The sequence below is a fragment of the Artemia franciscana genome, unplaced genomic scaffold (genome assembly GCF_032884065.1).
Source record: "Artemia franciscana unplaced genomic scaffold, ASM3288406v1 Scaffold_1995, whole genome shotgun sequence".
Classification (NCBI taxonomy): Eukaryota; Metazoa; Arthropoda; class Branchiopoda; order Anostraca; family Artemiidae; genus Artemia; species Artemia franciscana.
The window spans coordinates 8,909-35,036 of record NW_027063054.1 but is presented as its reverse complement, the minus strand read 5'-3'; the positions used below and the strand labels follow the sequence as shown (position 1 = coordinate 35,036).

Here is a 26,128-nt window from a genome sequence, read left to right as displayed (position 1 = left end):
GGGCCATAGATAAGAGTATAAGGCTTGCAATTCAAAGAGAATATTTAGTATAAATCAAAAATGGCAGAAGAAACAGCCGAGGAATCAAATCGTGCGAGAAGTTTTAGTATAAATCCTACAATGGCAGAAGAAACAGCCAAGGAAGCGGCTCAAAGAGATAATGCCAAGCAAAACCGCGCAGTAAGATGAAAATCAACCTGGACAGCGAGAATCAAAACGGAAAATAATAGCGATGATGATTCGGTTTGGGATTTTCACTTGGATAAGGTCATCTCCGCCTGCCAGATTTTAGTAAAAAAACAAAGGTTCGGTGATATGTATTTCATAGTGACGAAAGACATGCCAAGGTAAAACAAACCAAACAACTTGAAAGTGATATCGATGATGAAAAAAACGACGTTGAAAGAACAATCGTTTCCCAGTCACAACATCCTTTCCACAAAAATAATAATTTAGTGCTTATTTTCAAAATAGCAATCGAATTGATGCCTACTGATAAGCATAAAATTGTTATCACTTTAATTTTAAATTGATAAATCCAGCCACTAACAAAGAAATGGATGAGAAATGCAGCGCAATGAAATATTATCCCTATAGATTTATGATTTGTCATTGATTACATTTGCATATAATCCATCTCAGGAAAAGATACAACAGCTTTTACAGTCCTTAGCAGCGTGACCTTACTCTTGGCACTGAAAACACCTAATTCTTCTACTTAGCACAATGTTATTCATTCCGTTAAAAATGAAATGCTTTTTCACGAACGGATATGAGAAATTAAACAATGATAAGCAGCGGATAAACTAATTTCGAATTGATTATCAAGATAAGCTTAATACAATCTGAATTTTTGTAGGACATATGACTTTTTTTCTCCATCCTAAAATACATCCCTCCCCTTGCCTCACAAGTTTCAACAAGATTGAAACTCTTCAGTACAAAGGTTGGAGAATACACATAGCTTCTGTACGTCATCACTATTATCTCCCATTGGTCAGAGACTCTTGACACGTCAGTTTGAAGCCTAACGTGAGAGTTGCGTAGAATTGGAGATTTCACATGTACATTTTGGTCCCCAAATTACACAGAGTTGAAGCTTTTGATAAATTCCTGCTAAAAAGGGTGTCAATTGCCTGTAGCACTTCTAGAGATTTAGTGTTTGTGGCATTTTGACTGAAACTCTCGTTATATATATCAATTTTAATGGGTTTTCCTTTGTTGTTTAATAAGATTAAATTCCCTTCTAATGTTCAATAAGATTCTTTCAGCTTTTTCAGTTTATCATACATTTCATATTCCTTTGGTGTCTTGTGGGATAACTTTTCAATGAAAACTCTTTTTTTCATTTATCACACTCATATGGCTTTTCACCGGCATGGATTAATGAGGTCCTAGTCCTGAATAAAATCCTGCTTGCACATGCCACGCTTGAATGGCTTCTCACCTGTATAAATCCTTATATGATTAGTGTGGCAAACATTCTGAATAAGACCTCACTCACATATTTCACACTTGAATGGCTTTTCACCGGTGTGGATCCCCATGTGTGTAGTGAGGTTTCTTTCTTACTAATACCTCACTCATCGGTGTGGATACACATGGGTGTAGTGATGTCACCGTTAGTAATGAAACCTTGTTTACATATGTCACACTTGAATGACTTTTCACCGGTGTGGATCCTCATGTGTCTAGTGAGGTCGTGATTCCTACTAAAACGTCGATCACACATGTCACACTTGAATGGATTTTCACCGGTGTGGATCTTCATATGTGTAGTGAGGTTGCCACTCTGACTAAAACCTTGCTCACATATGTCACACTTAAATGGCTTTTCACTGGTGTGGATCCTCATGTGTCTAGTGAGGCCACTGTTCCCACTAAAACCTCGCTTACAAACGTCACACTTGAATGGCTTTTCACCAGTGTGGATCCTCATGTGCGTATTGAGGTTGTAATTCCTACTAAAACGTCGATCACACATGTCACACTTGAATGGATTTTCACCGATATGAGTCTTAATGTGTGTAGTGAGGTTGCTATTAAGACTAAAACTTCGCTTACATACGTCACACTCGAATGGCTTTTCACCGGTGTGGATCCTCATGTGTCTAGTGAGGTCACCGTTCCTGCTAAAACTTCGCTTACAAACGTCACACTTGAATGGCTTTTCACCGGTGTGGATCTTCATATGTGTAGTGAGGTTGCCGCTGTGACTAAAACCTTGCTCACATATGTCACACTTAAATGGCTTTTCACCGGTGTGGATCCTCATGTGTCTAGTGAGGTCACTGTTCCTACTAAAACCTCGCTTACATATGCCGCAATAGAATTGCTTTTTACAAGTAAGAACACAATCTTGAAAGTCCATATTACTATTACTATTATAAATAACATATTACTAAGTCGCAAGCCTCAGATCCCAAAATTTTTTTTGGACTCTCTACTAAATAATAATCTATTTATTTTTCTTAATAACCATAATCTTACCTTGAAAAACACAAGAATTAGGAAACAGAATATTTCAAATAATTTTGCATTTTAAAATTCTCCGCTTGCCACTTACCATTTACTTTTAAAGTAGCAAACTCCAAATGAGTCAGATTTGTTTGCGATTCTTTCCTCGGGCACATGGAGAGCTCTTCAGGGAACACATAGAACGTTCAAGGCCAATACTTGTAATAAACAGTTTTGTTTTTTATGGCATCTTCGACAGTTTGTACTGGATATTGTGCCACATTTTATTGACGTCGAAGAATGTGATGGCGTTGTTCTTTTAACGTAATATTCCTTTCTTTTTCATTTTTGACACACTTTAATTCTCTTTTTCCCATGTATTCTAACCCGAACTTATCTTTGCTCTTCATTTTCAATTTCAACACATTTTAAATTTTGACACAATTTCGGCATTTTCATTCGACATTCTTTCTAACACTTATCTTCAAAATCAAAAGTGAAGAACAACCAACTACACGGCTAGAAGATATGACGTCATGTGCCAACATAATTTTGAATTGAACTTTTTTGATTGAATTTTTTTACTGAAACTAGAAAATGCTTGAAAATTAACCCTTTAAAAAGAAATTTTTAGAATTAAAAACTCCTCCAAAGAGAGCAGATCCGTTCCGGTTATGTCAATCCCGTATCTAGGACTTGTGCTTATTTTTACCACCAAGTTTCAACCCGATCCCTCCATTTCAAGTGTTTTCCAAGATTTTAGGTCCTCCCCAACTCTCCCAATTTCAGCAGATCTAGTCGGGATTTATAATAAGAGCTCTGAGACAAGATGTCCTTTCAAATATCATATTTAATTAAGATCCTATCACGCGTTCGTAACTTAAAAATACTTTATTTCTTCTATTTTTTTCCGAATTAACCGAACCCCCCCCCCAGATGGTCAAATCGCGAAAACGACTATTTCTAATTTAATTCGGTCCGATGTCTGATACGCCTGCCAAATTTCATCGTCCTAGCTTACCTGTAAGTTCCTAAAGAAGCAAAACCGGGACAGACAGACCGACAGACCGAAAGAATTTGCGACAGCTATATGTCACTTGATTAATTTAAAATGCCATAAAAACAAGGCGTTGAGGAGGGGACAACCTCAATCATATACGGAATAATTTCTGTTCGATTTAAGTTTTAATCTTGCTCCTTACTTGTGGTTAAAAAATGTATTTTTATTTTATTTAATCAGCTATTAAGGTACCTCCTTGTCAGCTAGAACCACAGTATATAGATACATATTATGAAACAATTCGTGGTAACGAACAGTTGTAAGGAGCGACCCGGTTTAATAGTCAAAGAAACTCTAAAAAACGAAATTCTTATACCAATAGTTACATAAAAAAACTTCATGCTGATTTTTATGCTGATTTTAAATAAATAAGTTTCATAAAATTTAGTTATAGCCATCAAAAGTTACGAACCTAAGAAAATTTGCCTTATTTTTTGAAAACTGGAAGAAGCACCCCCTAAAAGTAATAAAATCTTAACGAAAAACCCAACATCAGATTCAGCGTATCAGAAAACCCTACTGTAGACGTTTTGAGCTCTTATCTACAAAACATGGAATTTAGTATTTTTACAAGAAGACCGATCACGTGTGTGTGTTTATTTTATTTTTTCCAGGGGTGATCGTATCGATCCAGTGGTCCTAGAATTTCGCAACAGGGCTCATTTTTACAGAAATTAAAAGTTTTGGTTCCCTTTTTAAGTGACCAAAAGTGGGAGGGCAATTAGGCCCCCTCCGACTCTCATTTTTTCCCAAAGTCAACGGATCAAAATTTTGAGATCACCATTTTGTTCAGCTTAGTCGATAAACCTAATAACTATGTCATTGGGGACGACATACTCCCTCACAGTTCCGGGGGAGGTGCTGCAAATTACAAACTTTGACCAGTGTTTACATTACTATGGGTTATTGGGAAGCGTTCAGACGTTTTCAGGGGGATTTTTTTGGTTGGGGGGGGGGTTCGAGGGGAAGGGGTTATATGGGAGGATCTTTCCATGGAGAAATTTGTCATGGGGGAACAGAATTTCCATGAAGGGGGCGCAGGATTTTCTAGCATTATTTAAAACAAAAAATAATGAAAAAATAAGCATGAAAAGTTTTTTCAACTGAAAACAAGGAGCAGCATTAAAACTTAAAACGAATGAAAATTGTTCCACATATGAGGGGTTCTTCTCCTTCTAAATACCTTGCTCTTTAAGTTAAATAGCTTTTATTGATTTCAACTATTTATTCTGCGGCCTTTGTGATTCAGGGGTCACTCTTAAAGAATTTTGAGCTTTAATGTTAAGAGCAAGGTATCAACGAGGGGGCTAACCTCCTCATATACATTAATAAAATATACGAATATAGAAGTTCGTTATTAAGTTAATTCGTAAGTTATGTATATTTCTTACTAATAAAAGCTTTCATAAGAAATTAAAAGTTCTAGCTGCCCTTTTAAGTAACCAAATGGCTAGAGTGCAACTAGGCCTCCTCCCCGACCCCTTATTATCACAAATCCTCCGATGAAAACTAAAAGAAAACGATTTAGCCAAAAAAGAAAATAAGATGCAAATTTTGTTTTGATTATTCATGTGCGGAGAGGCAAAATCAAAACATCCACTAATTCAAACACGTTCAAAAACTAAATATTAAAAAACAAGGTTTTTCTCAAATGAAAGTAAGGAGCGACATAAAAGCTTAAAACGAAGAAATTGTTCCGTATATGAAAGGGGCCAAAAAAGACATTATATTACAGAATAGCAGTAAAAACAATATTTAGAATTCCAAGAATTAAATTAGCAATTTGGGAAAATTAGAAAAAATAAATAAGGAAAAATTACAGACAGCTAAGAATAAATCTTGCTTTGCATATTTTCTTTTTATGTTTTTAGCTTCATGAAAAATTCTTCAAAATAAGATTATCTATGAATGAAATGTCTAGTCCCCTGGTTTGAACAGCAAGGAGAATAAAATTTTTAACATGGGTTGCACTGATATATCCTTTTCTTTTCTCCGCTGCTGGTCTATCTATGTATCTATATATATATATATATATATATATATATATATATATATATATATATATATATATATATATATATATATATATATATAAATAAGTTGTTTGTGTGTTATGTCTGTTAAACTATGTCTGGTACGCCAGATTATATCTTCTATATATTTAAAAATAAGTTGTATGTATTTTTGTGTTCAGGGTTTGCATATGACGTCTGAAAAATAAAGAAGAAAAAGAAAACAAACTAAAATGTAAAAACTGGGAATTGCATAAATATTTCGAAATATTTCGACAATAGATTAAACTAATTCGAAAACCTTAAAACATATACTTAAAAATTGAGGTTTATTATAAATTGTTGAGCCTTAGCAAGCTTGGCACGTGAAGATTTTTCCAACTGTCAATGTTATAGAATGAACATTGACAAATTAAAAAACATTGACAAAGATAGAATGTTACCAAATCCTACAACAGAAGAAACAGCCGAGGAAGCTGCTCAAAGAGTTAATGCCAAAAGGCTTGTGGCTAAAGAACACAAAACCGCGCAATTAGATGAAAATCCACCTGGACAGTGAGAGTCAAAACATTTCAAAACTGAAAATGATAGCGATGATGATTGGGTTTGGGATTTTGACTTGGATAAGGTCATCAATGCTTACTAGATTTTAGTTAAAAAAACAAAAGTTCGGTGATATGTATTTACGTATAAAAAATAAAGAAGAAAAAAAAAAACTGAAACTAAAAATGTATAAACTGGGAATTGCATAAATATTTCAAAATATTTTGACAATAGATTAAAGTGATTCGAAAACCTTAAAACAGATACTTAAAATTTTAAGGTTTATTATAAATTGTTGAGCCTTAGCATGCCTGGCACGTGAAGATTTTTCCAACTGTCAATGTTAGAATGAACATTGACCGCCAGAATTTGCGATTGCTATATGTCACTTTGTTAATACCAAGTGCCATAACCTTAAAACATATACTTAAAAATTGAGGTTTATTATAAATTGTTGAGCCTTAGCAAGCTTGGCACGTGAAGATTTTTCCAACTGTCAATGTTATAGAATGAACATTGACAAATTAAAAAACATTGACAAAGATAGAATGTTACCAAATCCTACAACAGAAGAAACAGCCGAGGAAGCTGCTCAAAGAGTTAATGCCAAAAGGCTTGTGGCTAAAGAACACAAAACCGCGCAATTAGATGAAAATCCACCTGGACAGTGAGAGTCAAAACATTTCAAAACTGAAAATGATAGCGATGATGATTGGGTTTGGGATTTTGACTTGGATAAGGTCATCAATGCTTACTAGATTTTAGTTAAAAAAACAAAAGTTCGGTGATATGTATTTACGTATAAAAAATAAAGAAGAAAAAAAAAACTGAAACTAAAAATGTATAAACTGGGAATTGCATAAATATTTCAAAATATTTTGACAATAGATTAAAGTGATTCGAAAACCTTAAAACAGATACTTAAAATTTTGAGGTTTATTATAAATTGTTGAGCCTTAGCATGCCTGGCACGTGAAGATTTTTCCAACTGTCAATGTTAGAATGAACATTGACCGCCAGAATTTGCGATTGCTATATGTCACTTTGTTAATACCAAGTGCCATAAAAAGGTAAAGAACTAAAAAGCTAAAAAAGCTAAAAAAACTAAAAAAGCTACAAAACTAAAAAAAATAAAAACTAAAAAAGAAACTATATCTATATCTATATATATAAAAATAAGTTGTATGTCTGTTGACTCACGTCATGTTTGTGTGTCGACTGATGTCATGTTTGTCGACTGACGTCATTATGAGGATTAAGCATTATTCCGTCATGAAGTTGTTTGTCGACTGACGTCATGTTTGTCGACTGACGAAATTACAGACTGGGACACCGGGACACAAATGACGACCGGGAAACAGGGAATATAAATGACGAACGGGACACTCAAAGAAAAATTACAGACTGGGACACCGGGACACAAATAACGACCGCAAAACAGGGAATATAAATGACAACCAGGACACAGGGACACAACTACAACGGGGACACCGGGGAGCACAGGGATATATAAATGACAACCGGGACACAGGGAATGTTCAATTAGCAATGACCATCAACAAAGCTCAAGGACAATCATTAGAATAATGAGGTATAGATCTGAATATGGATTGTTTTCCCCATGGATAATTATATGTTGCCTGTTCAAGAGTCGGTAAACCTGAAAATCTATTTATATGCACAGACAATGGGACAGCGAAGAATGTTGTATATTCGCAAGTTTTACGTATTTAAAAACATATCAAACAGTTCGTGGTAACGAACTGTAGTAAGGAGCGACCCGGCTCAATAGTAACCAAAACTCTAAAAAATGGAATTTTGATACCAATAGCTATATCAAAAGAATTGCATTTTAATGCTAGTTTTAAATATATAAGTTTCATCAAATTTAGTCTTACCCATCAAAAGTTACGAGCCTGAGAAAATTTGCGTTATTTTAGAAAATAGGGGGAAACACCCCCTAAAAGTCATAGAATCTTAACGAAAATCACACCATCAGATTCAGCGTATCAGAGAACCCTAATGTAGAAGTATCGAGCTCCTATCTACAAAAATGTGGAATTTAGCATTTTTTGCCAGAAGGCAGATCACGGATGCGTGTTTATTTGTTTTTTTGTTTTTTTGTTTTTTTGTTGTTTTTTTTTCCCAGGGGTGATCGTATCGACCCAGTTGTCCTAGAATGTTGCAAAAGGGCTCATTCTAACGGAAATGAAAAGTTCTAGTGCCCTTTTCAAGTGACCAAAAAAATTGGAGGGCACCTAGGCCCCCTCCCACGCTAATTATTTTCCCAAAGTCAACGGATCAAAATTCTGAGATAGCCATTTTATTCAACGTAGTCGAAAAACCTTATAACTATGTCTTTGGTGACGACTTACTCCCCCACAGTTGCCGTGGGAGGGGCAACAAGTTACAAACTTTGACCTGTGCTTACATATAGTAATGGTTATTGGGAAGTATAGAGGCGTTTTCAGGAGGATTTTTTTGGTTGGGGGGAGGGGTTGAGAAGAGGGGGATATGCCGGGGGAACTTTCCATCGAGAATTTGTCATGGGAGAAGAAAACTTCCATGAAGGGAGAGCAGGATTTACTAGCATTATTTAAAAAAAAAAATTAAAAAATAAATGTGAAAAAGCTTTTTCAGCTGGAAGTAAGGAACAGCAATAAAACTTAAAACAAACAGAAATTATTACCAATATTAGGGGCTCACCTCCTTATAATACCTAGCTCTTTACGCTAAAGTATTTTTAGTAATTTCAACTATTTATTCTACGGCTTTTGTGATTCAGGGGTCATTCTCAATGAATTGGGATAAAATTTAAGCTTTAGTGTAAAGAGCGAGGTACTGACGATGGGGCGAATCCCCTCATATATGTAATAAAAACATGAGAATACAAAAGTTCTTTACGTAAGCTAATTTATAAGTTACGTAAATCTTTTACCAATAAAAAGATTCGTAAAAAATTAAAAGTTCTATTTGCCTTTTTAATTAACCAAAAAATCGGAGGGCAACTAGGCTTCGCCCCCGCTCTTTTTTTCTCAAAATCATTCGATCAAAATTATGAGAAAGCCATTTAGCCCCCCCCCCAAAAAAATATGCAAGTTTCGTTTTGATTATTCCTCTGCGGAGAGCCAAAATCAAAACATGCATTGATTCAAAAACGTTCAGAAATTAAATAAAAAAAACGAGTTTTTTTAACTGAAAGTAAGGAGCGACATTAAAACTTAAAACGCACAGAAATTATTTCGTATATGAAAGAGGCTGCTTCTTCATCAACGCCCCGCTCTTTACGCTAAAGTTTTTTACTGTTTTAAAAAGAAGAATTGAGAGAAAGAGTCAAACTTTAGCGTAAAGAGCGGGGCGTTGATGAGGAAGCAGCCTCTTTCATATACGAAGTAATTTCTGTGCGTTTTAAGTTTTAATGTCGCTCCTTACTTTCAGTTAAAAAAACTCGTTTTTTTATTTAATATATATATATATATCTATCTATATTAACAGGTCTAGCACAGGGACACAACTAAAATGACGCTTAACTAATATGGCACGAAAAAAGCTACAAAAATAAAAAACCTAAAAAGAAAAAAATTTCAAAAAAAGTAAAAAATAACAAAGGTAAAAAACTAAAAAGAAACAAAAGCTAAAAAATAAAAAAGCTGCAAAACTGAAAAAAAAAGAAAAACTAAAAAAGAAGAACTAAAAAAGAAACTATATCTATATATATATATAGATAAGTTGTTTGTAGGCATGTTTGTTTGTTTGTGGGTTTGCATATGACGTCATTATAAGTATATAAGGCATTATAAGTCATTATAAGATGACACTACAGACTGGGACACCGGGACACAAATGACGACCGGGAGACAGGGAATATACAACTACAACGGGGACGCCGGGGGGGGGCACAAGGGGATATATAAATGACGACGGAAACACATCTATCTATATTCACAGGTGGGGCACAGGGACACAACCACAATGGCGCGTAACGACTTAAGCGCGCGGGAGGCTTGGGGAGGGGGGCGCGAAGCGCCCCCACCAGCTAGGTGTTTTGGGGTGGCACGAAGAGCCACCCCAACAGGTAGTCTTCTATATATATATAAAAATAAGTTGTCTGTCTGTCTGTCGAGTGACGTCACTGTCCGCATATGACGTCTGAATTATTTCATCATATACCAATTCAAAAACGAATGTATTCAAGCCGAATTAGCAGCGTTGGCAAAGCGTTATGTTCCAGGTTCTAGGTCAGAGAGGTTCCAGTTTCGAACCTTGGCTTTAGCATTAATACAAAAGAAGAGAAAAACTAAAAAAGGTAAAAACTACAAAAAAAACTAAAAACGGTAAAAACTACAAAAAAAAACTAAAAAAAAACTAAAAAAAAGTAAAAACTAAAAACTAAAAAAGGAAAAAACTGATAAAAACTAGAAAAAGGTAAAAACTACAAAAAAAGAAAAAAAAACTAAAAACTAATAAAAACACAAAAAAAACTAAAAAAACTAAAAAAACTAAAAACTGAAAAATAAAAAAAAAATACTAAGAAAAGGAAAAAAACTGAAAAATAAAGGAGAAAAAGAAAAATAATAAAAAATAAGAATAAATAAAAAAAACTAAAAAAGGTAAATGTATTCAAGCCAAATTAGCTGAGTTGGTAAAGCGTTATGTTTTAGGTTTTAGGTCCGAGAAGTTTTAGGTTCGAACCTTGGCTTTAGCATTAATACAAAAGAAAAAAAACTAAAAAAGGTAAAAACTACAAAAAAAAACTAAAAAAAAATAAAAAAAGGTAAAAAACTAACAACTAAAAAAGAAAAAAAACTGATAAAAAACTAAAAAAAGGCAAAAACTAAAAAAAAACTAAAGAGAAAAAAAACTAGAGAAAAGACTAGAGTCTAGAAAAGACTAGTCTAGAAAAACTAGAGAAAAAGAGAAAAGAAAACGGGACACAAATGACGACCGGGACACAGGGAATATAAATGACGACCGGGACACAGGGACATAACTACAAAGGGAACGCCAGGGTGCACAGGGGGATATATAAATGACGATGGCGACTCAGGGAATGGTCGATTAGCAATCACCATCAACAAAGCTCAAGGGCAATCATTAGAATCATGAGGTATAGATCTGAATACGGATTGTTTTCCCATGGACCATTATATGTTGCATGTTCAAGAGTCGGTAAACCTGACAATCTATTTATATGCACAGACAATGGGACAGCAAAGAATGTTGTATATTCGCAAGTTTTACGTAGTTAAAAACATATATATATATATATATATATATTTATATATATATATATATATATATATATATATATATATATATATATATATATATATATATATATATATATATCTATATTCACAGGTGGGACATAGGGACACAACTACAATGGCGCGTAACTAATATGGGGCGTAACGACTTACGCGCGCGGGGGGGCTTGGGGGGGGCGCGAAGCGCCCCCACCAACTAGGTGTTGGGGTGTATATACCCAACAGCTAGTATATATATATATATATATATATATATATATATATATATATATATATATATATATATATATATATATATATATATATATATATATATATATATATTTATATATATAAAGATATCTATCTATCTATATATATGATATATAGATAGATAGATATCTATATATATATATATAAGTGCTCAAAGAGCTGCTCAAAGAGTCTATGCCAAAAAACTTGCGGCTGATAGAAAAAGTAAGAAAAGAAAGCGTGCCGAGGAATCTCAAGAACAGCAAGAAAACAGGATTGCGGCTGATAGAGAAAGTAAGAGAAGAAAGAGTGCCGAGGAATCACAAGAACAGCAAGAAAACAGGCTTGAGGCTGATAGAGAAAGAAAGAACAGAAAGCGTGCCGAGGAACTACCAGAGCAACGCGAAACTAGACTTGCTGCTAAAAGAGAAAGTTAAAAAAGAAGGCGTGCCGAGGAATCCCAAGAACAACAAGAAATCAGGCTTGCTGCTTATAGAGAAAGTAAGAAAAGAAAGCGTGCCGAGGAATCAGAGCAACCTGAAAGTTATCGCCTGTTATTCAGGTACAGCCCAGTCGATGATTATAGCTTGAGTAGATGTGTTCAAATCGGGACTATGTCTAAAATTTGTCCCTATTGCAAGGCCTTGAAATTCAATGGTGAAACAATGGGAATGTGTTGCGCCTCAGGAAAAGTTAAACTTCCTCTATTGCCTGAACCACCAGAGCCATTGAAGACTTTCCTTGCTGGAACTACGTCAGGATCTAAGCGTTTTTTGTCACAAATCAGAAAATATAACTCATGTTTCCAAATGACGTCTTTTGGAGCCCAAATCGAAAATCAAGATCAATTTATGTCTGCTAAACGAGAAAGTGAAAAAAGAAGGCATGCCAAGGAACTACCAGAGCAACATGAAACCAGACTTGCTGCTAAAAGAGAAAGTTAAAAAAGAAGGCGTGCCGAGGAATCCCAAGAACAACAAGAAATCAGGCTTGCTGGTTATAGAGAAAGTAAGAAAAGAAAGCGTGCCGAGGAATCAGAGCAACCTGAAAGTTATCGCCTGTTATTCAGGTACAGCCCAGTCGATGATTATAGCTTGAGTAGATGTGTTCAAATCGGGACTATGTCTAAAATTTGTCCCTATTGCAAGGCCTTGAAATTCAATGGTGAAACAATGGGAATGTGTTGCGCCTCAGGAAAAGTTAAACTTCCTCTATTGCCTGAACCACCAGAGCCATTGAAGACTTTCCTTGCTGGAACTACGTCAGGATCTAAGCGTTTTTTGTCACAAATCAGAAAATATAACTCATGTTTCCAAATGACGTCTTTTGGAGCCCAAATCGAAAATCAAGATCAATTTATGTCTACTTTCAAAGTAAAAGGGCAAATATATCATAGAGCAGGGTCCCTTCTACCATTCTCGGGCGAGAATCATAAATTTTTACAATTGTACTTCATCAGTGATAGAAATTCTGAATTGAATGCACGTTGCGAAATTTCTCTCAAAGTTGAAAGGACAATCGTTTCCCAATTGCAACATCTTTTCCACGAAAATAATAATTTAGTGCGTCTGGTCAAAACAGCCATCGATTTGATGCCTACTGATACGCATAAAATTGTTATTTCCGCTGACAAAACGCCTCCTGGCCAACATGTGCGTAGATACAATGCTCCAACTATCGACGAAGTGGCAATCGTTATGGTCGGTGATCAGTTTTTACCTCGAGATATTATTCTTCATAAGCGAGACGCTCAGTTGTTAAGAATTGCTGAAACTCATCGATTCTACGATGCCCTACAATATCCTATCATTTTTTTGGATGGAGCCGACGGCTATCACTTTAATATTAAATTGATGAATCCAGCCACTAACAAAGAACTGAATAAGAAATGCAGTGCAATGCATTATTATTCCTATAGACTAATGATTCGGCAGGATGAAGAAAATTATATTTTAAAATGCCGTCAATTGTTTCACCAATACGTCGTTGATATGTATGCTAAAATTGAATAAGAACGTTTTCTATTTATCCGCCTGAATCAGACCAAGCTCCGCTCTGAACAATACATTCATTTGCGAGATGCAGTTGTAAATGACGGTAATACCACAAACGTGGGAAGATTAACAATTTTACCTTCGTCATATACTGGCAGTCCCCGTCATATGCATGAATATGCTCAAGATGCTTTTGCGTATGTTCGTCTCTATGGTCGTCCAGATTTATTTATTACATTTACAAGTAATCAATCTTGGGACGAGATACGGCAGCTTTTACTTCAAGGACAATCGGTGGTTCATAGACATGACATTACGGCCCGTGTCTTCCGGCAAAAGTTGAAATCACTGATAAACTACATAGTAAAACTTGAAGTGTTTGGGTCAGTGCGATGCTGGATGTACTCAGTGGAATGGCAAAAACGAGGTTTGCCACACGCACATATACTAATCTGGCTACATAAAAAAATTACTTCGAACGAAATTGATGATGTGATTTCCGCTGAAATACCTGATGAAAATGTCGATAAGGGGTTACATGATATTATTGTAAAAAATATGATACATGGACCTTGCGGTGCACTGAACGAAAATTCACCATGCATGGCCAAAGGAAGGTGCACAAAGCAATATCCTCGACTTTTAGTATCCAACACAATTACTGGCAATGATGGTTACCCACAATATAGAAGAAGATCTACTGAAGATGGCAGTAAAACAGCAATAATAAAGAAGCGCAACGGTACCACCATCGAAGTAGATAACCAGTGGGTTGTTTCATATTCCCCGTTATTATCAAAAACATTTAATGCACACATAAACGTTGAATACTGTAACTTCGTAAAGGCAATCAAATACATTTGTAAATACTTCAACAAAGGCAGTGACATGGCAGTTTTTGGCTTGCAGCCCGAAATCAAAGATATCGACGAAATCGTACAATATCAGGCTGGAAGATACATAAGCAGTAATAAAGCTGTTTGGCGAATTCTTTCATGTCCGATACATGAACGTAGTCCAGCTGTTGTTCACTTAGCGGTACATTTACAGAATGGTCAACGTGTTTATTTCTCGGAAACCAACGTGCAACAAAGAGCCCTGAATCCACCGGATACAACATTAACAGCTTTTTTTTCGCTTTGCAAAAATGATTCTTTTGCAAAAAAAACTGCTGTATACTGAAGTGCCTTTGTATTACACGTGGAATACTAAAAATAAAGTATTTGAATGTCGAAAACAGGGTAAGTCAGTCGACGGCCAACCTACCATCTTCAGAGATACCACGATAGGAAGACTCTACACCGTTCACCCCAATCAACATGAATGCTTCTTTCTACGCCTGCTTTTGGTGAATGTACCCGGTCCGACATCCTTTGAGTATTTGAGAACTGTAAACGGTACTATACATGACACTTACCGTAGTGCATGCCAAGCTCTGAATTTATTGGAGAATGACCAACACTGGGATAACTGCATCAATGACGCATGCGAAACGTCAACTCCAAGTCAAATTCGCGCATTGTTTGGCATAATTTTAACAACTTGCTCTCCATCAGCTCCTACAGAGTTATGGGAAAAATATAAGTCAAAAATGTCTGAAGATATACTCCATCGAAAACAGTTAGAGACGTCAGATATGACTTTTGATTTTACATCAGAAATTTATAAACCTCTTAAAAACTCTTCAGGATTTTCAGAGGTTTAAACCTCTTCAGGATTTGGGAATGCCTTCACCTAACCGTATCGCTGCTGTTTCGACATGTGTAGAATTAGATCGTGAACAAAGTTAAAGTACGAGTGATCTATTGTCGTATGTACAAAATAACATTTCCAAGTTAAAGTCGGAACAAAAAGACATTTATGATACGATAATGCATTGTGTCGATAACAACGTTGGAGAAATTTTCTTTTTGGATGCGCCAGGAGGTACTGGTAAAACGTTTGTGAAAAACTGATTCTGGCATCAATTTGATCAAAAAATGATATAGCGTTGGCAATTGCGTCGTCCGGAATAGCCGCAACATTGCTGCCTGGTGGAAGAACTGCTCATTCCGCTTTGAAATTTCCTCTGAATTTGCATTCTACAGAAACTCCCACGTGCAATATTTCCAAATCATCTGGGATGGGTAAAATATTGCAGCAATGCAAACTTATTATTAGGGATGAGTGCACAATGGCACACAAAAAATCGCTCGAGGCTCTGGATCAATGCTTGAAAGATTTGCGAGGGAAGTCGAAACCCTTTGGCAGTACATTAATATTGCCTGCGGGAGATTTCAGGCAAACATTACCTATAATACCGAGATCAACCCCTGCAGACGAAGTGAATGCTTGCCTGAAAAATTCTAATTTATGGGCACACGTAAAAACATTAAAATTAACTACAAATATGCGTGTCCGATTGCAAAACGATGACTCTGGTCAAACATTTTCAGATCAATTGCTGGCAATTGGAAACGGAAAGCTCCCAGTAGACTCAATTTCAGGACGTATACAACTACCTGCTGATTTCTGTAATTTAGTGTCGTCCAAAAATGAATTGATTGAAAAAGTATTTCCGAATATTCTAAACAATTATAAAAATAATAAATGGCTAAGTGAAAGAGCGATTCTTGCACCCAAAAATATAGACGTCCACGAAATCAACAATATTGTTTTGACCAAGATTCGAGACCAGGCAGTCCTTTACAAGTCAGTCGACACAGTTTTGGAACCAAATGAAGCGGTTAATTATCCATCTGAATTTTTAAATTCTGTGGATCTTTCAGGGTTTCCACCACACGTGCTACAACTAAAAATAGGCGTACCAATAATACTTTTAAGAAATATCAACACACCAAAGCTTTGCAATGGCACGCGACTTGCCGTAAAAACAAACAATGAAAAACCTAATAGAGGCCACAATCTTGACAGGGCCTTTTGAGAGTGAGGCTGTTCTTATTCCTCGCATTCCCATGATTCCAACGGATCTGCCTTTTCAATTTAAAAGATTGCATTTCCCAATTCGATTAGCATTTGCAATCAACATTAACAAAGCTCAAGGTCAATCATTAGAAAAATGTGGTATAAATCTTAATATTGATTGTTTTTCCCATGGACAATTGTACGTTGCATGTTCGAGGAAAGGTAAACTTGACAATCTATTTATATGCAGCAGCAATTTGACAGCGAAGAATGTTGTATATTCGCAAGTTTTATGCAGTTAATTTGTGTTGTATCTATCTATCTATCTATCTATATAAAAACGAGTTGTATGTATCCATGTTTGTTTGTTTGTAAAAAGAGCGTTTGCGTATGACGTCATTATTAGTACATAAGGCTTTGTATATGCACAACCAATTTGAAAGCCAAGAATGTAGTATATTCGCAAGTTTTACGTAGTTTGAAACACATATATAAATCTATCTATATTCACAGGTGGGACACAGGGACAAAACTACAATGGCGCGTAACTAATATGGCGAGTAACGACTTACGCGCGCGGGGGGGCTTGGGGGCGCGCGAAGCGCCCCAATATATATATATATATATATATAAATATATATATATATATATATATATATATATATATATATATATATATATATATATATATATATATATATATATATATATATATATTCACAGGTTGAACACAGGGACACAACTACAATGGCGCGTAACTAATATGGCGCGTAACGACTTACGTGTGCGGGGGGGCTATACATGTATATATATATAACTATATATATATATATATATATATATATATATATATATATATATATCTATATTCACAGGTTGAACATAGGGACAAAACTACAATGGCGCGTAACTAATGTGGCACGTAACGACTTACGCGCGCGGGGGGGTTTGGGGGGGGGGCGCAAAGCGCACCCACAAACTAGGTGTTGGGGTGGTGCTAGCTACCCTAACCAACAGCTAGTTCTTCATAATAAAAGACCAACAGCTAGTTCTTCATAATAATATTTCGCTGAGAGAAAGCTGTTGAAGATTGAAGAAAAATCCTGAAATACCCGACGAACATTTGACCTCTTTTCTGTTCGAGCGTGGCTGGAGCATACCTCTTGGATTCTTTTATCATATTCTATCGAGTATATCCTCAAATTCTACTGTGCTCATTTTCTATTTCAATAATTACATTTTTTACTCCTGTCATACTCTGCGTATTCTCACATGATTTTGTCCCATATTCTATCGTGGTACAAACAAGGTCATGGTGTAACTTCTTCCTCATTTTGTTTTGCTTGTTAGGGAGACACTTTCGCATAACCTCATCACCGGAATCGAATTCCGGGGTTATCGAGTCTTGTACTTCTTTCGCAATTATTCCATCCAGGTCTGAGACTCCAACCCCAATACGGGAGCAAACACCAATAAGGGCACAAGAGAGGATATTAGACGTGTTTTTGTCTCTATTAAAGAGGGGGAAAGAGAGGGGGATTCTAAAGGGTATACAGTATGAAAAAAATGAGAGGCCTTGATTCTGATTACCTCCGTTACTTGTGAACAGCTATTGGATTATTAAGAAGTTTATCGTGCGATATATATTTGACGAATCAGACTCCGGAACAAAAAATAGATATACAATTATACAAAGCGATAGAAAAATAAAAGAAGAGAGCACATAAAGAACTGGTCCCATAATTTTTAATTTTTAGACTATTGTCGTTTCGGTTCTAAGCGTTGAGAAAGTCCTGCTAATATCCTTTGGTTGTCAATAACTCGAAGATTGCGTAGATAATTTTGAACCTCCATTTCACTACGTGGCGTTGGTGGTTGAATTACTGAAAAAGAAAATTTAATTAAAGCAGACATTAATTAAAGCAAACATTTTTGAAACCTGATTGGTTCTTCTGTGGGAAATACTAAGCCAGTAAAAAGAACGGAAACTTTTTAAGTCATAATTTTTTTAAAGTAATTTTTCTGTTTCCATGTATTTGAACTTAGATAAGGGCAGGGAAACACACAAACAAAAGGACGAAATAGAGAGTTGGCAAAGAAATTGTGAGAAATTTGTCAAAAGCGAAGAAGATAGAAACTTTGTGTTCTAAATCACAGAGAAAAATAAAGAATTTTCGGGGGGGGGGGAGGGACAGAGAAAGGAATAAGATAGAAAAAACGGAAAAATATTAAACGAGAGAGAGTGTGGATACAGAGAGAGTGAGTAGGAATGAGGGGGAGGAAGACAGGAGCGGGGTGAAAATACAATAAGAGAGTGTGAGGGGGGAGAGAGAAGGAAATACATAGGGAGAAAGAGGGGGAGGAGTGAAAGAGAGACACGGTAGAAGGAAGAGCCTAAAAATAGCCTTCTCACTGTAACAATATTTGGATCTCTACAAAGGATCGTTGGAGCAAAACCAATAAAATGTTCCTTAAAAAAGAATATTTTCTTTTTATATCTAAACATTTCTTTGAGATTATGAGGTTACAATAATAAAGATTAATTGGCCGATATATTTTTCATCTGCTGAATCAAAGAACGACAGGAACGAGAGAATTAACTTATATTAGTTGAATTTTTTTCACAGAATTCACATCTAAAAGGATAGGTGCAAACAAGCTTAACTTACTTAACAAAAATACAGTCAATGCAGAAGTAGACGCTAGGAGACTTCAGTTGTTTTTTAATCTGCAGTTATCTGCTATTTAATAATTTTTTTCCCCTGTGTTCTTCGATCTGGGGGAGGGGGGCAGCTGCAACATACCAGTCATCATAGGAATTCGGAAAGTGGCCAACCAAACTAAATAATTCTTAAGTTTGGCACTTTTTTACTGCTAAAATTCTATAATTCAAAACGGCAACCTTTCCACATTCAAAAACAATTTATATCCGAAAGGGCCAGATAGACTTGAAAAAATATTGTAATACTATGATGAAACCATAGTGTAATGGTCATTCAGTTTAGAATAATACTGCATTACTATGCTAAAACCAAATTAAAAAGAAAAGGCTGGCTCGGGGAAATAATTTCCAACCCCAAGTTACACAAAATATTATGTTTAAGTAATTATCAGCCACAAGTCAGCCAGAGTAAGGTGCTGTTTTTGGCTGCAAAACAGGTTAGATAAACCATTTTTTTTTAATTGAAATTAAAGAGTAGTGTTGATTTTTCTAAGAGAGAATATTATACTAATGTTAACTTTTCTATTAATAATTGATGTTAAATAAATAAAAATAAGCCTCTTAGAGAGTAGATATGATACCAGAAATGGTGATTATTTACTCCTAAGCCATCTTATCAAAATACAGCAGATCAGCCCGTCCTCTATAAAAAAAAAGCTTATAAATGGAAATAAAGAATTCAATAATAAAAAACCGGAAAATCTTTTGAGATGATTAGATAAAAAGTTAAAAAATAAAAAATAAAGAGCGAAATAAGGATTAAAACTAACAGCAATTACACCGCATATTAGGGGGGATGTCAACTCTAACATTGTAGATAATGGCTTCAAACCTCTTCGACACCGTTCTCTTTTATGTTAAATTTGATGGCTCAATTTCCATCAAGATCAGTCGTCTTTTCAGGGGGTATCTCCCCCTTCTTTAAAATCAAGCAAATTTCCCCGGCTTTTAAATTTTGATGGTTTTAAAATTGATGAATTTAAAACGTTTAAAATTACCATTTTTATAATCATGATTCCTTTAATTTATATAGTTTTATCAACACTTTTTTTATGGTTTTGTGAACTATTAGCGCGAGTCCCTCCTAGCTTACAGGTCATCAGCACCTGCTCGATTGATATTTGGACACTTTGCGTCCAAAGCCCGATAAAATCAACAAGGTTAAGTTACATTGTTATAATTGAAACATGAATATATAAGGGTTTTTAAGAGACTTGGTATAAAAAGCACCTTATGTCTACAGATCAACAATTTTTCATTAAAGTAAATTACGCTACTGTAGATTGAGTTTAAACATGGTGCTAATATCATAGCATCTCCGGATTGGTCCAGAGGAATTAATTCAGATTATTTAAAAAATATTGGGTTACAAATGCACGTTTATCGTATTTTGCCCGATTCCCAGTAAGGAAAATCTCCCAGTACCTCCTAAGGAAATGAACTGCGCCCTTATGATCAAATGTAAATAAAAACTTAAATAGTTGAGATCCTCTACAGAATTAAGTGTCCAGAGGGTCTGATGAAGTAGATGCCCTGTCATCTTATACCCAAATTCTATGTTCCTCGAAATATTTCTTGTATACTCAGGTTAACAGCTTACAGTCAACCGAGGAGGGTAATCTCTGTCATCGGTCCAAATGGACCCTCCCCTCCAGATTAATTGACAAATAGTAAATTTGTAAATTCTATAAATTCAAAGTTTAATTATTAATTTTGACCCCGCCGCCCTTCCAGGAAAAATAACCCGACGCCTTGTAAGGTTTTATACCAGTGTTGTGATAGTCAAAGTGAACAACATATGTAGACTTACACAGTTGACGTCCCCTACAGAATCTAAGTGTTCTGAGTGTCTGAGCAAGTAGATGCATTTTCTCAAAATTGATTAGGCCGGAGGCTTCTTGAACAGTAGAATTTCCATCGTTTGTGAAGGTCATGTCTAAAATAGAGTTCACAGATTATCACACATACAATATGTTTATATACTTATTGGTTATTTTACTTTTCAGTATACAGTAAGTCTTCTAACAAATAGGTTTATCATATCCCAATCATGGGCGCCTATAAGGGGAGCAGGGGCACCAGCCCCCTGGCTGCATGACGCTGCTTATATTTTTGTATATTTGTTTTGAGATTTCTATTATGCAGTATTGAAAATGCCGCATAAACCACGTAAGCCCCCTCCTCCCCCCCCAAAAAAAACACTTTGAAATGTTTTATATATTTTTGTCACACTTTGTTGTCTGTTTAGAACTGTGGTATATATGACAATCCTTCAGATGGAATATAGAAAGACCTGCCTTTTATTCTAAAAGATTTACCAAAGACTAAAAAGATTGAAATAACAATAAAAAGAAGTAATACAAGCTTCTATCTCCAAATGGACTTAAAGTTGAAAAAATGTTTGTAAAATGCTATTCAGAAAAAAATATATTTGAAGCTAAAATGAAAATGTAGGAACACCATGACATATTTGTTACTATTCAAAGTTACTTGTTACTATTTGTTACTATTCTATTATATATTTCTTACTTTTACTATTTGTTACTATTCCATGATTGTTACTATTCAAAAACGTCTTTCTACGTCATGAGTGCCATGTAGCTTCATTTTCGTCTTGAATTTCGCAGTTTTCTGAGTAGTAGGAAAATTAGAGCAGGGGCGGATCCAGGGGGCCATAGATAAGAGTATAAGGCTTGCAATTCAAAGAGAATATTTAGTATAAATCAAAAATGGCAGAAGAAACAGCCGAGAAATCAAATCGTGCGAGAAGTTTTAGTATAAATCCTACAATGGCAGAAGAAACAGCCAAGGAAGCGGCTCAAAGAGATAATGCCAAGCAAAACCGCGCAGTAAGATGAAAATCAACCTGGACAGCGAGAATCAAAACGGAAAATAATAGCGATGATGATTCGGTTTGGGATTTTCACTTGGATAAGGTCATCTCCGCCTGCCAGATTTTAGTAAAAAAACAAAGGTTCGGTGATATGTATTTCATAGTGACGAAAGACATGCCAAGGTAAAACAAACCAAACAACTTGAAAGTGATATCGATGATGAAAAAAACGACGTTGAAAGAACAATCGTTTCCCAGTCACAACATCCTTTCCACAAAAATAATAATTTAGTGCTTATTTTCAAAATAGCAACCGAATTGATGCCTACTGATACGCATAAAATTGTTATCACTTTAATTTTAAATTGATAAATCCAGCCACTAACAAAGAAATGGATGAGAAATGCAGCGCAATGAAATATTATCCCTATAGATTTATGATTTGTCATTGATTACATTTGCATATAATCCATCTCAGGAAAAGATACAACAGCTTTTACAGTCCTTAGCAGCGTGACCTTACTCTTGGCACTGAAAACACCTCATTCTTCTACTTAGCACAATGTTATTCATTCCGTTAAAAATGAAATGCTTTTTCACGAAAAGATATGAGAAATTAAACAATGATAAGCAGCGGATAAACTAATTTCGAATTGATTATCAAGATAAGCTTAATACAATCTGAATTTTTGTAGGACATATGACTTTTTTTCTCCATCCTAAAATACATCCCTCCCCTTGCCTCACAAGTTTCAACAAGATTGAAACTCTTCAGTACAAAGGTTGGAGAATGCACATAGCTTCTGTACGTCATCACTATTATCTCCCATTGGTCAGAGACTCTTGACACGTCAGTTTGAAGCCTAACGTGAGAGTTGCGTAGAATTGGAGATTTCACATGTACATTTTGGTCCCCAAATTACACAGAGTTGAAGCTTTTGATAAATTCCTGCTAAAAAGGGTGTCAATTGCCTGTAGCACTTCTAGAGATTTAGTGTTTGGGGCATTTTGACTGAAACTCTCGTTATATATATCAATTTTAATGGGTTTTCCTTTGTTGTTTAATAAGATTAAATTGCCTTCTAATGTTCAATAAGATTCTTTCAGCTTTTTCAGTTTATCATACATTTCATATTCCTTTGGTGTCTTGTGGGATAACTTTTCAATGAAAACTCTTTTTTTCATTTATCACACTCATATGGCTTTTCACCGGCATGGATTAATGAGGTCCTAGTCCTGAATAAAATCCTGCTTGCACATGCCACGCTTGAATGGCTTCTCACCTGTATAAATCCTTATATGATTAGTGTGGCAAACATTCTGAATAAGACCTCACTCACATATTTCACACTTGAATGGCTTTTCACCGGTGTGGATCCCCATGTGTGTAGTGAGGTTTCTTTCTTACTAATACCTCACTCATCGGTGTGGATACACATGGGTGTAGTGATGTCACCGTTAGTAATGAAACCTTGTTTACATATGTCACACTTGAATGACTTTTCACCGGTGTGGATTCTCATGTGTCTAGTGAGGTCGTGATTCCTACTAAAACGTCGATCACACATGTTTCACTTGAATGGATTTTCACCGGTGTGGATCTTCATATGTGTAGTGAGGTTGCCACTCTGACTAAAACCTTGCTCACATATGTCACACTTAAATGGCTTTTCACTGGTGTGGATCCTCATGTGTCTAGTGAGGCCACTGTTCCCACTAAAACCTCGCTTACAAACGTCACACTTGAATGGCTTTTCACCAGTGTGGATCCTCATGTGCGTATTGAGGTTGTAATTCCTACTAAAACGTCGATCACACATGTCACACTTGAATGGATTTTCACCGATATGAGTCTTAATGTGTGTAGTGAGGTTGCTATTAAGACTAAAACTTCGCTTACATACGTCACACTCGAATGGCTTTTCACCGGTGTGGATCCTCATGTGTCTAGTGAGGTCACCGTTCCTGCTAAAACTTCGCTTACAAACGTCACACTTGAATGGCTTTTCACCGGTGTGGATCTTCATATGTGTAGTGAGGTTGCCGCTGTGACTAAAACCTTGCTCACATATGTCACACTTAAATGGCTTTTCACCGGTGTGGATCCTCATGTGTCTAGTGAGGTCACTGTTCCTACTAAAACCTCGCTTACATATGCCGCAATAGAATTGCTTTTTACAAGTAAGAACACAATCTTGAAAGTCCATATTACTATTACTATTATAAATAACATATTACTAAGTCGCAAGCCTCATATCCCAAAATTTTTTTTGGACTCTCTACTAAATAATAATCTATTTATTTTTCTTAATAACCATAATCTTACCTTGAAAAACACAAGAATTAGGAAACAGAATATTTCAAATAATTTTGCATTTTAAAATTCTCCACTTGCCACTTACCATTTACTTTTAAAGTAGCAAACTCCAAATGAGTCAGATTTGTTTGCGATTCTTTCCTCGGGCACATGGAGAGCTCTCCAGGGAACACATAGAACGTTCAAGGCCAATACTTGTAATAAACAGTTTTGTTTTTTATGGCATCTTTGACAGCTTGTACTGGATATTTTGCAACATTTTATTGACGTCGAAGAATGTGATGGCGTTGTTCTTTTAACGTAATATTCCTTTCTTTTTCATTTTTGACACACTTTAATTCTCTTTTTCCCATGTATTCTAACCCGAACTTATCTTTGCTCTTCATTTTCAATTTCAACACATTTTAAATTTTGACACAATTTCGGCATTTTCATTCGACATTCTTTCTAACACTTATCTTCAAAATCAAAAGTGAAGAACAACCAACTACACGGCTAGAAGATATGACGTCATGTGCCAACATAATTTTGAATCGAACTTTTTTGATTGAATTTTTTTACTGAAACTAGAAAATGCTTGAAAATTAACCCTTTAAAAAGAAATTTTTAGAATTAAAAACTCCTCCAAAGAGAGCAGATCCGTTCCGGTTATGTCAATCCCGTATCTAGGACTTGTGCTTATTTTTACCACCAAGTTTCAACCCGATCCCTCCATTTCAAGTGTTTTCCAAGATTTTAGGTCCTCCCCAACTCCCCCAATTTCAGCAGATCTAGTCGGTATTTATAATAAGAGCTCTGAGACAAGATGTCCTTTCAAATATCATATTTAATTAAGATCCTATCACGCGTTCGTAACTTAAAAATACTTTATTTCTTCTATTTTTTTCCGAATTAACCGAACCCTCCCCCCCCCCAGATGGTCAAATCGCGAAAACGACTATTTCTAATTTAATTCGGTCCGATGTCTGATACGCCTGCCAAATTTCATCGTCCTAGCTTACCTGTAAGTTCCTAAAGAAGCAAAACCGGGACAGACAGACCGACAGACCGACAGAATTTGCGACAGCTATATGTCACTTGATTAATTTAAAATGCCATAAAAACAAGGCGTTGAGGAGGGGACAACCTCAATCATATGCGGAATAATTTCTGTTCGATTTAAGTTTTAATCTTGCTCCTTACTTGTGGTTAAAAAATGTATTTTTATTTTATTTAATCAGCTATTAAGGTACCTCCTTGTCAGCTAGAACCACAGTATATAGATACATATTATGAAACAGTTCGTGGTAACGAACAGTTGTAAGGAGCGACCCGGTTTAATAGTCAAAGAAACTCTAAAAAACGAAATTCTTATACCAATAGTTACATAAAAAAAACTTTATGCTGATTTTTATGCTGATTTTAAATAAATAAGTTTCATAAAATTTAGTTATAGCCATCAAAAGTTACGAACCTAAGAAAATTTGCCTTATTTTTTGAAAACTGGAAGAAGCACCCCCTAAAAGTAATAAAATCTTAACGAAAAACCCAACATCAGATTCAGCGTATCAGAAAACTCTACTGTAGACGTTTTGAGCTCTTATCTACAAAACATGGAATTTAGTATTTTTACAAGAAGACCGATCACGTGTGTGTGTTTATTTTATTTTTTCCAGGGGTGATCGTATCGATCCAGTGGTCCTAGAATTTCGCAACAGGGCTCATTCTTACAGAAATTAAAAGTTCTGGTTCCCTTTTTAAGTGACCAAAAGTGGGAGGGCAATTAGGCCCCCTCCGACTCTCATTTTT

At 35.6% G+C, this 26,128-nt stretch overlaps 1 protein-coding gene across 1 annotated transcript; it reads right to left on the bottom strand.

The window, feature by feature from the left end:
- Window positions 1-805: 805 nt before the first annotated feature.
- On the bottom strand, window positions 806-24,222 carry LOC136042782 (zinc finger protein 271-like). The gene is made up of 2 exons (XM_065727734.1): window positions 23,599-24,222; window positions 806-2,381 (listed from the first exon to the last, which is right to left on the bottom strand). Exons 1-2 carry the CDS (start codon window positions 24,132-24,134, stop codon window positions 1,580-1,582), a joined length of 1,338 nt encoding a protein of 445 aa, XP_065583806.1. The 5' UTR covers window positions 24,135-24,222; the 3' UTR covers window positions 806-1,579.
- Window positions 24,223-26,128: the final 1,906 nt, after the last annotated feature.

Coding starts and splice junctions, on each gene's coding strand:
- LOC136042782 (XM_065727734.1), bottom strand. CDS start 24,134: ATGAGGATCCACACCGGTGAAAAGCCATTTAAGTGTGACATATGTGAG. Junction 2,382..23,598: donor ACCGGTGAAAATCCATTCAA/GTGAAACATGTG, acceptor TATTTATAATAG/TAATAGTAATATGGACTTTC.